Here is a 13,054-nt window from a genome sequence, read left to right as displayed (position 1 = left end):
TTCGGCCGCCTCGCGACCCCCCTCACCCCACCCGTGCCGGACTCCTGGAATGCGCGCGCCGAAAAGCGGCACGCGCGAGATAGACCGTTATCAGGCTGAGGAGAGCGAGGCGGGCGGGGGGGGGGGACGCGGCGGTTTGGTGGGAAGAGCAGCAGGAGCGGGGGGCGGCGGCGGCGGCGGCGGTTATTCGCTCGCGCGCTTTCTCCTCAGGACTGAGGCGGCGGTTGAGGCGGTTCCCGCGCTCTTTCTCCCCCCTCATATACTCGGGGCAGGGGGTGGGGGGCACACGCGTCTCCTTTTTCCATGAGGGGCGCTTGTTTTGAGGCCTCGGGTCGCTGCGGACCCGGGGAAGGAGGCGCCCGGAATGGACCCTCCCGCCTTTCCCTTCCGCCTCCTCGGGCGTCCCGGGCGGCGGCGGCGGCGGCGGCTGCTCTTCTCCCCTCACTCGCTCCCTTCTGCCGCCCCAGCAGTCAACCCCCCTTCTCTCCCCCCCCTCCCCACTCCACGCCGCCCCACCATTTCACCCGCCTCTCCTCCCTCCAAGCCGGCCCCCTTTCCCTCCGCGTTACTTCCCTCGCGCCTTCTCCTCTCCTCCCCACCATTCCCGCCTCTCCCCGCCCGGCGCCTTAAGTTTGCTCTTCTTCTGCCTCGCCCGTGTGCTTGCGCGAACCGCCGCGTGTCTCCCATTTATTATATATTTATTGGGCTTTAATTTCCTGCCAGGCGAGCCTCTCTCTCTCTCTCTCTCTCTGTCCTCCGCCTGCATGCATGCATGCATGCAAAACGGCAGTGCTGGCGGCCCGAGCAGCAGCAGCAGCAGCAATCGCAATTTGCAACCCCCCTTCTTTTTTTTTTTTTTGCCAAGAGGAAGGGCTCTATCCTGGCCCTAAGCTAACGTAGGGAGACTATTTTTAGGGAAGAGAGGAGGAGGGGGGAAAAAGAAAAGAAAAGTAGGAGGGGAAGCAGAAGAAGAAGAAGAAGAAGAAGAAGGGAGAAAGCTGAGCTGTTATTTTGGATTCCAAGAGGAGGGAAAGGAGGAAGCGAGGGAAGGAGGGCGGGGAAGGCATCGCCACCAGAACCACACCAACCCTAAAGTGGGGCGGGTGGGAGGGGGGGAAACAAAAAAACCAAACAAACCCCAAAGCGAGGAAGGACAACCCCAGAAAAGGACTCACTTTGCTTGATGACTCAACGCAACTAATAATCATTTGTCTCCTCTCTGGCGAATCCCTCGTGTTGTTGCTGCTGCTGCTGCTGCTGCTGCTCTCACTGCCTGGCGGAGGGAGAGATTGAAAGTGACACATCGGGCGCTGCTTGCCTGCTCGGCGGCCACCAGAGCACCGGCTCCTGCTGCCTCTTCTTCTCCTGCTCGTTCGGCATAGCATCTCTCCCTCTCCCCTCTTTAGAGGCAGCCTCTCCACCCCTTTTTTTCTCCCCCTCCCCTCTTTGATTTCTCTCTCCCCCCCCCACCTTTTTTTTTTTTGCTGGAAGGTGAGAGAAATCAGTGTTTCCCTCCCTCTACTTCCTCGTCGATCCCAGGGCTCTCTCTCGCTTCTTCTTTTCGCATTCACAACCACCTCGGGTGCCCTTTCGGGAAGAGCGCTTTCCTCCAAGCACCCAAAGCCCACTCTGGCGCAAGACGGCGAGGCATCCTGACCTGGGAGCGCAAGCCTCCCCACCCCAAAACCATCGGGACTTGAGGTGGCGGTGGGTTGGGGGAGACGAAATAGACGAGGAGAGAATAATAACGTGCAGAGAGGAACCCAGAAAACTTTCCACCCTGGATTCTCTACTTTTGATCCATGGACAGAGCCCAACTCAGCCAAGTTACGGACAGACTATAAGCAGTAAGTACTCCAGGAAAGCTCTCCGATATTCACGGCGGTGGTCCTGAAAGGTTTCTCTTAAGCAGCTAGATCGAAGCAAACAAAATAATTTACGGATGTCTCTCGCTGTGACGGAGGTGCTTTTGGCTGAAATGTTGCTATTCTATATTACGCTCCCATTTGTTTGTTTCTGCGTGACTCCGCAAACTGCTCTAGCCGTGGCTTTTCTCTCTCTTTTTTGGTTTTTTGCTGCGCTACGTTGTGTAATCAAGCTTGAAAACTCAATCTGCTTGAGATAGCAGTTCGGCACAAAATATCGAACCGACCTGCCAATGCACATTCTAGCAAAGGGGAAATCCCGGAGGATGCAGGGATTTTTTCCCACCTCCCTGCCGATCAAATTTGTACTTTAATGTTCCTTTGCCTAAGAATAAACAAAACAAAGCGGGAAAGAAGCGGCAAAGAATAGACTTAAGGCATCGATTTCTAAGTGTGTTTAAAAGCAGAGAGGAAGATGCCTGGCACGCAGTATTTTTTTTAAAAAATGCTTTTTAAAAATTAAGTTTGGAAGTGGAGTTACAGTTTTAAGTGTCCTTAGGTGTCAAAATAGATCTGCCTGCCATTCCTTCCTGGTTCTCCCGGTACAGGACCCATTTTTAAATGTATTACTAGGTACCTAATTGAACCTCTTTACTGGTTCGCACGCCATCTGAAATGCATTAGTCTATTGAATACAGTGTACTGCATACCTGCTTCTAAATAGATTTGTTTGCCCAAGTCCCTTGCTTTTCTAAATTGCACTCGACCCCGAAGACGAAAACCGAAAACGTAGCCTGTAAATAGCTTCGGTACTAGCAATAGCTTGGTTTACAAAGCTGAAGTTGAATGAATGATCAACTTCCGTGACCCTTCCTTGTTAGCTGCCGGCTCGCGAGCAGCAGCAGCATCGGAAGCGCGTTCACAAGTCAGGTGCAAAAGCGAAGCCTTCTGACTAAGGTCCTCCATGCTTATGCAGATCGTTTTAATTTTGGCTTGAAGTGCTCTTCCTTTTTTAATGTATATGTGATTAATTGATACATTCAGTTTGGATGCTTCTGAAGTGGTACTGCTCATTTCTTTTCTCCCTCTTCTTCTCTCTCTCTTTCTAGGTCCTTGCTCATTTTATTGTGATCTGCCTGTGGGAACATTGTCTCCAACTCAAAGTAGTATGGACCGGAGAAGTGAGAGTCCCTGTCTAAGGGATAGCCCAGACAGAGGGAGCGGCAGCCCTGATGTCAAAGGTCCTCCCCCTGTGAAGGTGGCCAGACTTGAACAGAATGGCAGCCCTATGGGAGCTCGAGGGAGGCCCAATGGCTCTGTCACCAAATCAGTGGGAGGTAACAAACCTAGTTGAACTAATGTATACATAACAGGCTGACGGCTGTGTTACAATGGCACAGGGTATCAGGGTTCAGGTTGGTGAAGCTTGAGTGTCTCTTGGTGTAGGGTTACAGGAAGAAAGTCAGTGGCAGACTGCTAATGTCCCTCTTGCTTCTTTCATCAGTAACCAACAGCCTCATTATGGTTAAACAGGAAAGTGGTTTATACAGAAGGTGGCATATTTTGGGCATGTTGCCACTGTGTATGAGGTGTTAGCTGGTTATGTCACTGTTAGAGTTCTTAGCTTTTCCTGGAAAGCTTAAAGGTGTTCCATTCTCTGCCCCTATGTTAGAAGGACATATAAAATGTTTTGCGGTTTTTTGTTTGGCTTTTGTTCTGGGTTGCTTTCTAAATCGTGGCTTTTTTGCACTGTTACTGTATTTGCATCATGGGACAAAGATATTAGTTCTTTAACTCAATTAAAAAGGATCTTAATTATATCCCTAGTATTTTACAGTTTAACTGGGAGCTAATTTAGAATATTTTATAAAAGTTTTGGAATTGTAAAGTTAAGCTTATCTTGTATCTCAGAAAGCGGGTTGGGTTTTTTTTTAGTCTTGTAATGGGGAAAATCTAGTCATTTTCATTGCTAAGAATGCATGGAGAAAAAGAATTTATTCTTCAATATTTTATGAATGGCTTGTTTCTAAATAGGAGTACCGGTAAATTGCTGTACTATACACCTTATGAGTCTAGTTTATTTGCCGTACTGTTACTGTACCTATTACTAGTCTAGCTTATTTGAGATTTATGGAATCTAGTTGAGTAGCTTAATGGTGTTCTAGGGTTGTGATCCCAACACGCTTACTTGGAAGAAAACTTTTCATAGCAATCAGTAGATATAATACCAAGTACAAGATAATAACTTTAAAGAATACTCTCCGAAACAAAATGGGATATTTTTTTCCTTTTATGGACAGTTTCTACAGTGATTTTTAAAATGCACTGATAGAGTTGTTGGACAGTGTATATATCATTTTCTCTAGACACTCTTTCTTCCATGTTCTGTGGTGTGATTTCAGTGTCTCAAGTAGATGACTTAAAATCCCAAACACGCAGCTGCTTAAATATCTTTAGTTCTGAATGTCATGATTTCTCACTTCTTTTACCTTATCTTTGGACCTAGATATAAGTGCAGGATCTAATATTTCTGCACAGTTTCTAAAGAAGAAAAAATACATACAAAACAGGTTGTTCTGCAAAATATGTAACATATTACATATGTCAAAAATCTTATTGCATAGGAAGAAATGCAAGAAAATACAGCATAATACCATTGCACTGCTTTTAACAAAACATTTCTTGCTCAGTGGGATTAGTAATTGCCAAAGATTGTTAAGAAGCTGTAGGTTGAGGTTATCTTCTTCCCTTAAGTTAGTTATCTGTATATTCTAAGATAATCTTGAGTAAAGACATCTAATAGTGGATACAAGAGTTTAGACAATGCTTAGAGAGTTGGTGAATGAACCTTTTTCTCACTGTTGCTCTTATTGATTTGTTCTTAGAGGCAAAAAAGAAAAGAAAAAGTGTTAAATTAAATATTACGCTAGAAAGAAAGTTTAAAAAGTAATAATGGAGTACTTGTGGATTTGCTGCTGACTAAATCTTTCTGTAAATATTTCGAGATATGCCCTGCAGTAGCTGGGGGCTATTTGAAGCATTATTGCTTTTTAAGAAAGGGTTTGCGGGTTTGCGTTAATGTCTTTTGGGTTTCTAATCTACACTGAGGTGTGTGTGGGAGGCTTATTTTTAAATTTTGGCCTATGTATGTTTCCAAATTGCTTCAGTGCTTTGCCACAAGAAGGTCACAACAGTTTGTAATATCAAACTGTTCAAACTGTAGACGTTCAGTCAAGTGTGATGTTGGATAGAGGATTTTATTCAGTTTTACATGGAGACTTTCATTACTCAAGGCCAGCTCCTAAGGGGTTACCTTCATATGAACTGCTGATACATTTTTTTCTGTTAACTTCTTGTTTCATAAAGTTTCTTGTAGTCCTTGTACTTGTTGGCTAGTGTTCCATTTTTAAGTAAGAATGAAAAAATGTTTGATTTCTCAACTCAGCAATACATATTTTTTAAAGTACTTTAAAGTCCTACTATCTTGATAGGGCAATGTTTGTTTTAAATTGATCGTCATTTTATATTAAAATCTTTTAGGATAACTAGCTTAACTGTCTCATGAATGGCTTTTTGCTACATCCCTTTCTAAAATGACGACACTTTTCAGTACAAATCACAATGTGGCTTTAAAAGCTGTATTGCAATGGTATGAAAGTTGTACCTTTACTGTAACTGTAACACTCAAATATGATTTTTATAGAGGTGAAAATAGTTATACCAGCAAGGAAAACTAAGGCCATATGTAAAAATATCTGGCCTATGAAAGTTAGTTAACAAGATACTATCTAGTTACGTTAATATTCAACATGTAGTATAGTTAAAAGAATTTCCAAGATTTTTCATGTATGGTGGGTTTGATATTTAAAGAAAAGCTGAGGAAAGTTCCTGAATTTCAGATCAGTTTCTTTAAAAATAGCATGACTATAGAACCCTACTTCTCTTGTTTCTCTTTGGGAGTGAAAGTAGATAATACATGGATTATCACTATGTTCTATTTGATTAAATAATGAGTTAACAGATCCGAAGACACGGCCAAGTGATGAACTTATATGAATAGACTTACTATTTTTAGAATTCCTTATTCTTTATAATGATATCTCTAAGTAAAGGCAAAAACTCGCAAGGATATGCAATTGTACTTCACTGTTTTTTTGGGAGGGGAAGGCATGGTAAAATAGATTTTACGGGAAGTTGTTCTGTAACTAGTGGCATAACAGCTGTTCTAGAGTGAAACATTTTTTGACATTGGGAAGAGAGATAAAAGTCTTGAAAAATCCTAAACAAATGTTAAGCGGGCTGTGGTAGAAGTAAGTTTCCCTGGGGACTTAAAAACCTTTTACTATTTACAGTGTTAATTTTAGCTGAAGTAGTCAGGGTTAACTTTTTTTGCCTTAGGTATTCTAGCACTTCCTGCAGTTACCTAAGTAGTCTGTTTTAAACATCTATGTAATAAAACAGAAGTGCTGTGATACTCATGATTGGCAGTTTTTATAGTGAGACTGTGGGAGAAAAAGGCGAATATCTCTTTAAAACACATATGACGCCTGGGAGAGAGGTTAAAGCAAGCAAGAGCTCTGTGGTGTTGACAGCTTTATATCCCTGCTGGGTAACATTCACTTACTAGAATTGGCGTCCCCTCTCAGTTAGTAATTCGCTCCATAAGGATTTTGAAAAAGGATGATTAATGGCCAGGAAACTCAGATTTGTAAAAATCCTGATTAAAATGTATCTGTGTTCACGATTCTTCAATTCTCATGTGCATTTACATTTTATTAGTCTTTAAGAGATAGAAAATCAGTCTGAAGAACTCAAGTAAAAACTGTGCTTAATAATTAAGGCTATGATCCTAATTTTACAGATTTAGAAGTGTTAAAATCAGTGGAGGTTACTTTAAACAAATCTTCTATTTTGTCCTTTAGTGAAATAAACTGAAATATAGAATCCACTAGCGCCACATGCTAAAATCTAGTATAATAGTAGGATATTTCACCTATACCAATTGATTCCTATAGTGGTGGTAGAAGCTTGAAGTGCATCTTTTTTACGATGTTAATACTGATTCAAAAACTATTAGAAATTTACCTAAATAGAAGTTGAGGGGCGGCGGCGTGTTTAACAAAGTTATATTTTAATATTTTATTGGAAGACCAACCTTTTGTGCTATTTCTCAATGGGCTATATAAAATAAATGATAACCTATACAGTTAAAATGTTAAGAGAAATACGCATATTTTGATACAGCTGTTTTGATTATAAAATATTCAGTTTCTGTCTTTTTGGAAGTTAAATATAGGTACACTTCTTAATCTGGTCCAGTGTTTATCAGATAAATGATAATTATGTTTTAAAAAGCTAGCAGAATAATTTATAGCTAGGCCTTAATTGGTGTTAACTCAGAATAAAAGGCCCATTGCATTCAGTGGGAGTTACTTCAAGAGAAGTTCGAACATGGTTGCAGTGTTAGATACCAAACATGAAGCCCAGTCTTATGAATTTCTTTAAGTGTCATTGAATTCAGTGTTTCTTACATCCAAGTAGAATTACAGCCTTTGTTTTCAGGCCTAGCGTACTACTGTTGACAGCAGTAACATATAAGTAATTACTACTAGTAGTAGAACCAGGTGTAGGAGTATGTTGTGACCCTTTATTACTGTTGACAAATCTAATGATGGGAAATCAAGGTTAATGTTTGAAGCATTCAGATACGACACATTGAACAGAGCATTGTTATAAGTTGTCATCTGAATATTGTGTGTGACAACTGTTAATGTGATTTACTGGTAGAGAATAATACTTTGTATTTCATTACTGTTCCTTCTATTCATTGTAACTGTGTGAGAGGTATATTGCATTTCCTTGTATTTGTAAAGGTTGAATATACCTTGATAACGAAAGCTAGTTCCAATGACAAAGTCAGGTTTTCTCTTGCACAAATTTGGATTACACAAATTTTATATAATATAACATGTTGGATAATACACATTTTTTTAAAAAAATAGTGCATGTTAACATTTTTAAACCCTTTAAAGTAAAATTTGAGGAACGGTATTGCTCTTTAGATAGTATAATGAGTTTTATACTTTTTTACATCCGTCTTTGTCTTTTAAACATGAACATTGCATACACTTGGAGTCACCTAGTATTCCATCTCCTTTCTCCCAGTGAGAGAATAGTCTTCTGTGATTTCTGTATTAACAGCAAATCTGTAGTTGATTTGGTTTCAAAATATTTGCAGCTCAGCATCCACAAAAATATAAAATATCATCCAATGAGGAGTCATCTAGGATCATTTTGGAACATTTTACTTGAAATGTTCTTCATAAAGTTGCAACCATAAGAGATTTGAAACATCAGTATTAGCTCTAAGTCTTTTATGCATGTTTGTTTATACTTTGGAAAAATTGGATCAGATGCTTACTTGGAAGTAAATCCCAGTGATTTCAATAGAATGCATGACTGTTAATGTTTTGAGAAACACAGTCATGTTTTGGATTTAGGTGCAGAGTGAATTGTCTAGTCAGGCTTTACATTGCCTGTCTATCTGCATGTGCATTAAATTTACTTGGTTAGAAGTGTAGCTGAGTTGATTGGGAGAAGCATGCTTAGGATCAAGACCATTATAATATTTTTCCAAACTTCTCTGTTGATCGGGGCCCATTAGCTCCTTTATTTCTGTTAATGTAACATTAATATAGACCATATTTCCCTAGAAAGTGAGCAGATCTGTAGGCTTTTTTTTTGTATGGATAGCTGTAGGATGAGGAGTAAGGAGTCCAAGTCTACTTATTTGAAATAACAAAACAGTATGATTCATTTCCAATTAAATGTATTTTGGACGAGCCAATATTCTTATGTTTTGTACATGCATTCTGATGCTAACATCTATTTACTAGAAACCAAGTTTAAATGATTTCTTACTACATAGCACTGGGGCTCTAGTGTCAGCAGAAGTACATGGAGTAGACTAACTCTGTGTCTTCCAGTCTTGTACTAAATGTTGATATATGATAGTTTTCTTTAAAAAAAGTAAATCTATTAGTAGCTTATCTGCTGAAAAGTGGTTATGGTCAATGTAGCCTATCTGTGTATACAATAAAGTATACAAAATGTAACATTTTCTCCAATGCACATTAACTGGTAATAGTGGAATGCATTGTATCACCTGTGCAAGAAATGTATTTCAGTAACGCTTTATAAATCTTGATGTTAATTTTTTACACTGAAACTGTGCACTTAGAAGTTGGAGAAAAAAAGTGGCACTTTGTAAAAGGTATACTGTATACTATTTTGACAGACTTATATTCTGTAGGACTTCAGAGCTGGGCAAAGTGCGACAGTTAATGACAATATAATGTAGAATGTATGCTGATATAATTCTCAGCTAATTTATTGTTACCAAAGCAAGCCACAGAAAAAACCCCTGACGGTAGTATAGTAAGCATGAAAGTGCAACAATGAAACAATGCATCATCATTATTGTTAATGAAATTCATTTTCTCTTTCGGAATAACTGAAAATTATGTGGAATAAGTGAAAATTAGGAAAGCATTAGGCCATTATAACCCAAGACATTAAGCAGACTAATCTAGTTCCATATCATATAACGTTGGGTAACTTATACGGGTTATTTACTGGGTTCTTTTCAGTAACGGTCAACAGCATTTTAAGATTAAAATACCATCTTTTAGGGTACTAGGGCTCAGCTCCTGCCTGTCTAATGATGCTTTACAATCCAATATAGTGCTCAGCTGACACAATGTGTGTATGTGACAGTACCCTCTGAAAGAGAAAGTGCTCATTTGGCAACACAGAATATTAACTTTGAACTATAGTGTGTGCTTAGCTGCCCCCCCAATAAATGATGAATCAATCCTATGTTAATTGATTCCTACTGTATAAACTCCTCAGAAACAGATGCACTTTCATATGAAGACATTCTATAAGTGAAACTGTTTTAAGAGCTAAAGCCACAACTGACAAACATTTGAGAAACTGAAGATTTCAGAGAAATGTACTTAATTATCTCTCCCGTGCTGCATTTTCTCACCATATTTAAGCTGAGCATTCATCAGGGAGTACTAAGCATTGATCTTGTGTTTGTGAAGAATAAGTTTCAGTTAATTTGGAGTGCAGAAAAAAAGGATCAGCATTGTGCAAGGCTTTCTCTATTATCATATCTTTTTAAAGATTAGCACTAATATTTTCTTTTAGGGCCTTCATTATGTCCATTGTATTAACAATATCAATTCTAAAATTAGTATAGTTATGTCAATTTTACAACAGTATTGGGGAAATAAGTTCAGTAGGCTTTCTATTCTCTAAACTTACTTTGATTGCTTTGAACGTATTATCTCTGATTGTTCATAGCAATGCATGAGTTGTCCAACAAAGTGATATAATATTTACTTTGTACCAAATAATTCCCCCCTCTATAACTTTTAATTTTTTAAAGTGTTTGATGCAAAAATATTTAAGATTAAAATTTTTGCTAATGAGACAAGTAGAGGATATTTATAGAGGTGCTCTGCTCTTTGGGGATTTAACACAACTGTCTTACAGTAATGTCAATAATTTAACAAAAATCTGTGCAGTCTTAGACACAAAGCCTTAGAATTTAAGGACTGTTTTACATGTAATGGGCTATGGAAATGAATGAGTTTACCACATATTTTAGTGAGTAAAATGTAAAGTACAAGACAGCTTTGTGTGTGTGTGTGTGTGTGTGTGTGTGTGTATACACACATGTGCATGTTCTGTGCAGAGCTACAATTAGCATTGTGTTAGTGGTAGTGAAACTAATGCAGGCATTTTTCAAGTTATGGCATTCACTGGAAAAATGCAGTAAACTGGTTTGTGTACTGCTGTGAGATGCAAACCATTTATTGATTGATGTTTGATGTAGTTAGAATTGTTTACATGTCTCAATAAATAATAATAATAATAATAATAATAATAATAATAATAATAATAATACCCTGCCCATCTGGCTGGGTTTCCCCAGCCACTCTGGATGGCTTCCAACAGAATATTAAAATACAATAGTCTATTAAACATTAAAAGCTCCCTAAACAGGGCTGCCTTCAGATGTCTTCTAAAAGTCTGGTAGTTGTTTTTCTCTTTGACATTTGGTGGGAGGGCGTTCCACAGGGCAAGTGCCACAAGAAGGCCCTCTGCCTGGTTCCCTGTAACTTGGCTTCTCGCAGCATGGGAGCTGCCAGAAGGCCCTCGGCGCTGGACCTCAGTGTCCGGGCAGAACGATGGTGGTGGTTACGCTCCTTCAGGTATACTGGACCGAGGCTGTTTAGGGCTTTAAAAAATATTATTATTAAAAAATGAATTGGACCATTTCCCCAAGTTTTAAGTTGTTAAAGATTGCTGTGCTGTTAGAAATTAATAATTCTATGTGTGTTCAGTAGGATTAGAAATATACTTGCTATCATATGACTTGCTTCTTTGCAGTTTATGAGCAGTTATTCATGCCTTTCAGTAGTTATTACTGAAACTATGGTCAAATGTTCCTATGTTGTATCTAGAGATAGCAGGATTATGCATACTATAATATAATCTTTGCATCTGTGCAAAATAGAATTTCAGTTAAAGATGAAACATACAAAAGGAGTCTTACGGTGGTATCCAATAATGCACTTCCGTTAGTACAGTAATTCCCACTCATGCAACACAACTTCCCTTCACTTCCCTCTCCACTTCACATGTACCCTTCCCAAATTTGGTACAAATTTAGGGAGTGCACACAGCAGGGAGTTTTGTTGCATAGACGAAAGTCAATTTGCTAACAGAAGCACGTTGCTGCATTCTACTCCTTAAATAATGGCTGGTTGACACAATATATCACCCCCAATGATTCCAGATGTGAATCAGGTAGTTATGGATATGGAAGACATTCATTTTTCCAGCAGTTTTTCTAACTGGTTTACTGCCCTGTTCCCATATTAGCCTGGTTTGCATATAATGCTAAACCATGGTTTAGAGTTATATCCATAAGCAGGAAGGAACCTTGCTCTTGCATCGTTCCTCCCTTCCTGCCTCCTGTTCAACTGCAAGAAGAACTTAACAGGTATTTAGTTCCAACTTTCAGTGGAAAGTGAAACTAAACTCTGTTAAAGTCTTCTCCCAACCTCAAGGGAGAAAGAAGGAAGAAAGCATTTGAGCCGGAGACTTTCCTTAGGTTCCTTCCTGATTGTGCATGTGGTGCCAAGCTGTGGTCATCATGTTGATCCATGTGAATGTGCACCCATGGGCAGTCTGTGTACATGGAGAAGAAATGTATTCTGCATAGTAAAATTGGAGATGTATGCAGACTTGAAAAGCAACTTGAATCCTAGGAAATATGTTTAAGATCATAACCTAAAATCATATAGGTGGAAGTTAGTTCCATTTAAAACAATGGAAATAGGTTCCCACATCACATTTTTAAAGATACAAGGTGTCATTGCTAACTGGCAGATATTTACTTGTTCCATGACACTGTTTCTTTGGTAAACAAAGAAACTTGTCTTCAATAACTTGATTTGCAGTTTTTCATAACATGTAATAGTGTTGGGCCTAGAAGCTACTTAAGTTTATCTCTAAGATACGTGGTTTAGGCTACAAACCTATTCACATTTACGTAGGTGTAAGACATGTTGAAATTAGTGTGGCATTAGTTCTGAGTTTATGTGGGCAGGATTGCACTGTTAGTTGGACTAAAATGAGACAACATAATAATAGTATTGTGAGAAAATTTTCTTTTTTGTTTAGCGTATTTATTTGTCAGTAGGTTTCTGGGTTTTTATTTCATTCCATGTAAAGGTGTTTAGGATTATGTTTAGGATCTTCCTTTTAAAAGATAAATATTGCTGATGCAGTCATATTACAAATGAAGCATGCCCTTTGAATAACCTATATTTTAAAATGGAAAATAAAATCATATTTTTATGTGATGTGCCTTTCCATTATTTATATGTTACAACTGAATATGCATATCTCTTAGATTTGCTATTTTGTATTTTATTGGCTATTAAGGAATAAAAATCTCACTTATGAGTTATGCATTACTTTGCAGTAAAAGGTGCCTTTCATAATGTCTTTTCCCAACTTACAAATAACTTTTTTGCCATAATACTCACATGCTAGCAGAGCAACATGATAGATGTCTCCTTAAGTGTCGTAGTAAAAGAAAATGACTT

At 38.9% G+C, this 13,054-nt stretch overlaps 1 protein-coding gene across 2 annotated transcripts in view; it reads left to right on the top strand.

The window, feature by feature from the left end:
* The first annotated feature begins 1,495 nt into the window (after positions 1–1,495).
* SATB2 (SATB homeobox 2) overlaps positions 1,496–13,054 on the top strand; it is a 127,773-nt gene continuing 116,214 nt past the window's right edge. Inside the window, exons 1-2 of one of the 2 annotated variants that reach the window (XM_081874706.1) lie at positions 1,496–1,847; positions 2,975–3,202. In XM_081874706.1, coding sequence (XP_081730832.1) covers positions 3,034–3,202 — 169 coding nt within the window. In that variant the 5' untranslated portion in view covers positions 1,496–1,847; positions 2,975–3,033. The remainder of the gene's footprint in view (positions 1,848–2,974; positions 3,203–13,054) is intronic. The other variant, XM_081874707.1, reaches the window with a different exon arrangement.

The sequence above is a fragment of the Podarcis erhardii genome, assembly GCF_964252035.2.
Source record: "Podarcis erhardii genome assembly, chromosome: 1".
Taxonomy (NCBI): Eukaryota; Metazoa; Chordata; class Lepidosauria; order Squamata; family Lacertidae; genus Podarcis; species Podarcis erhardii.
This window is presented reverse-complemented; position numbering and strand designations above follow the sequence as displayed.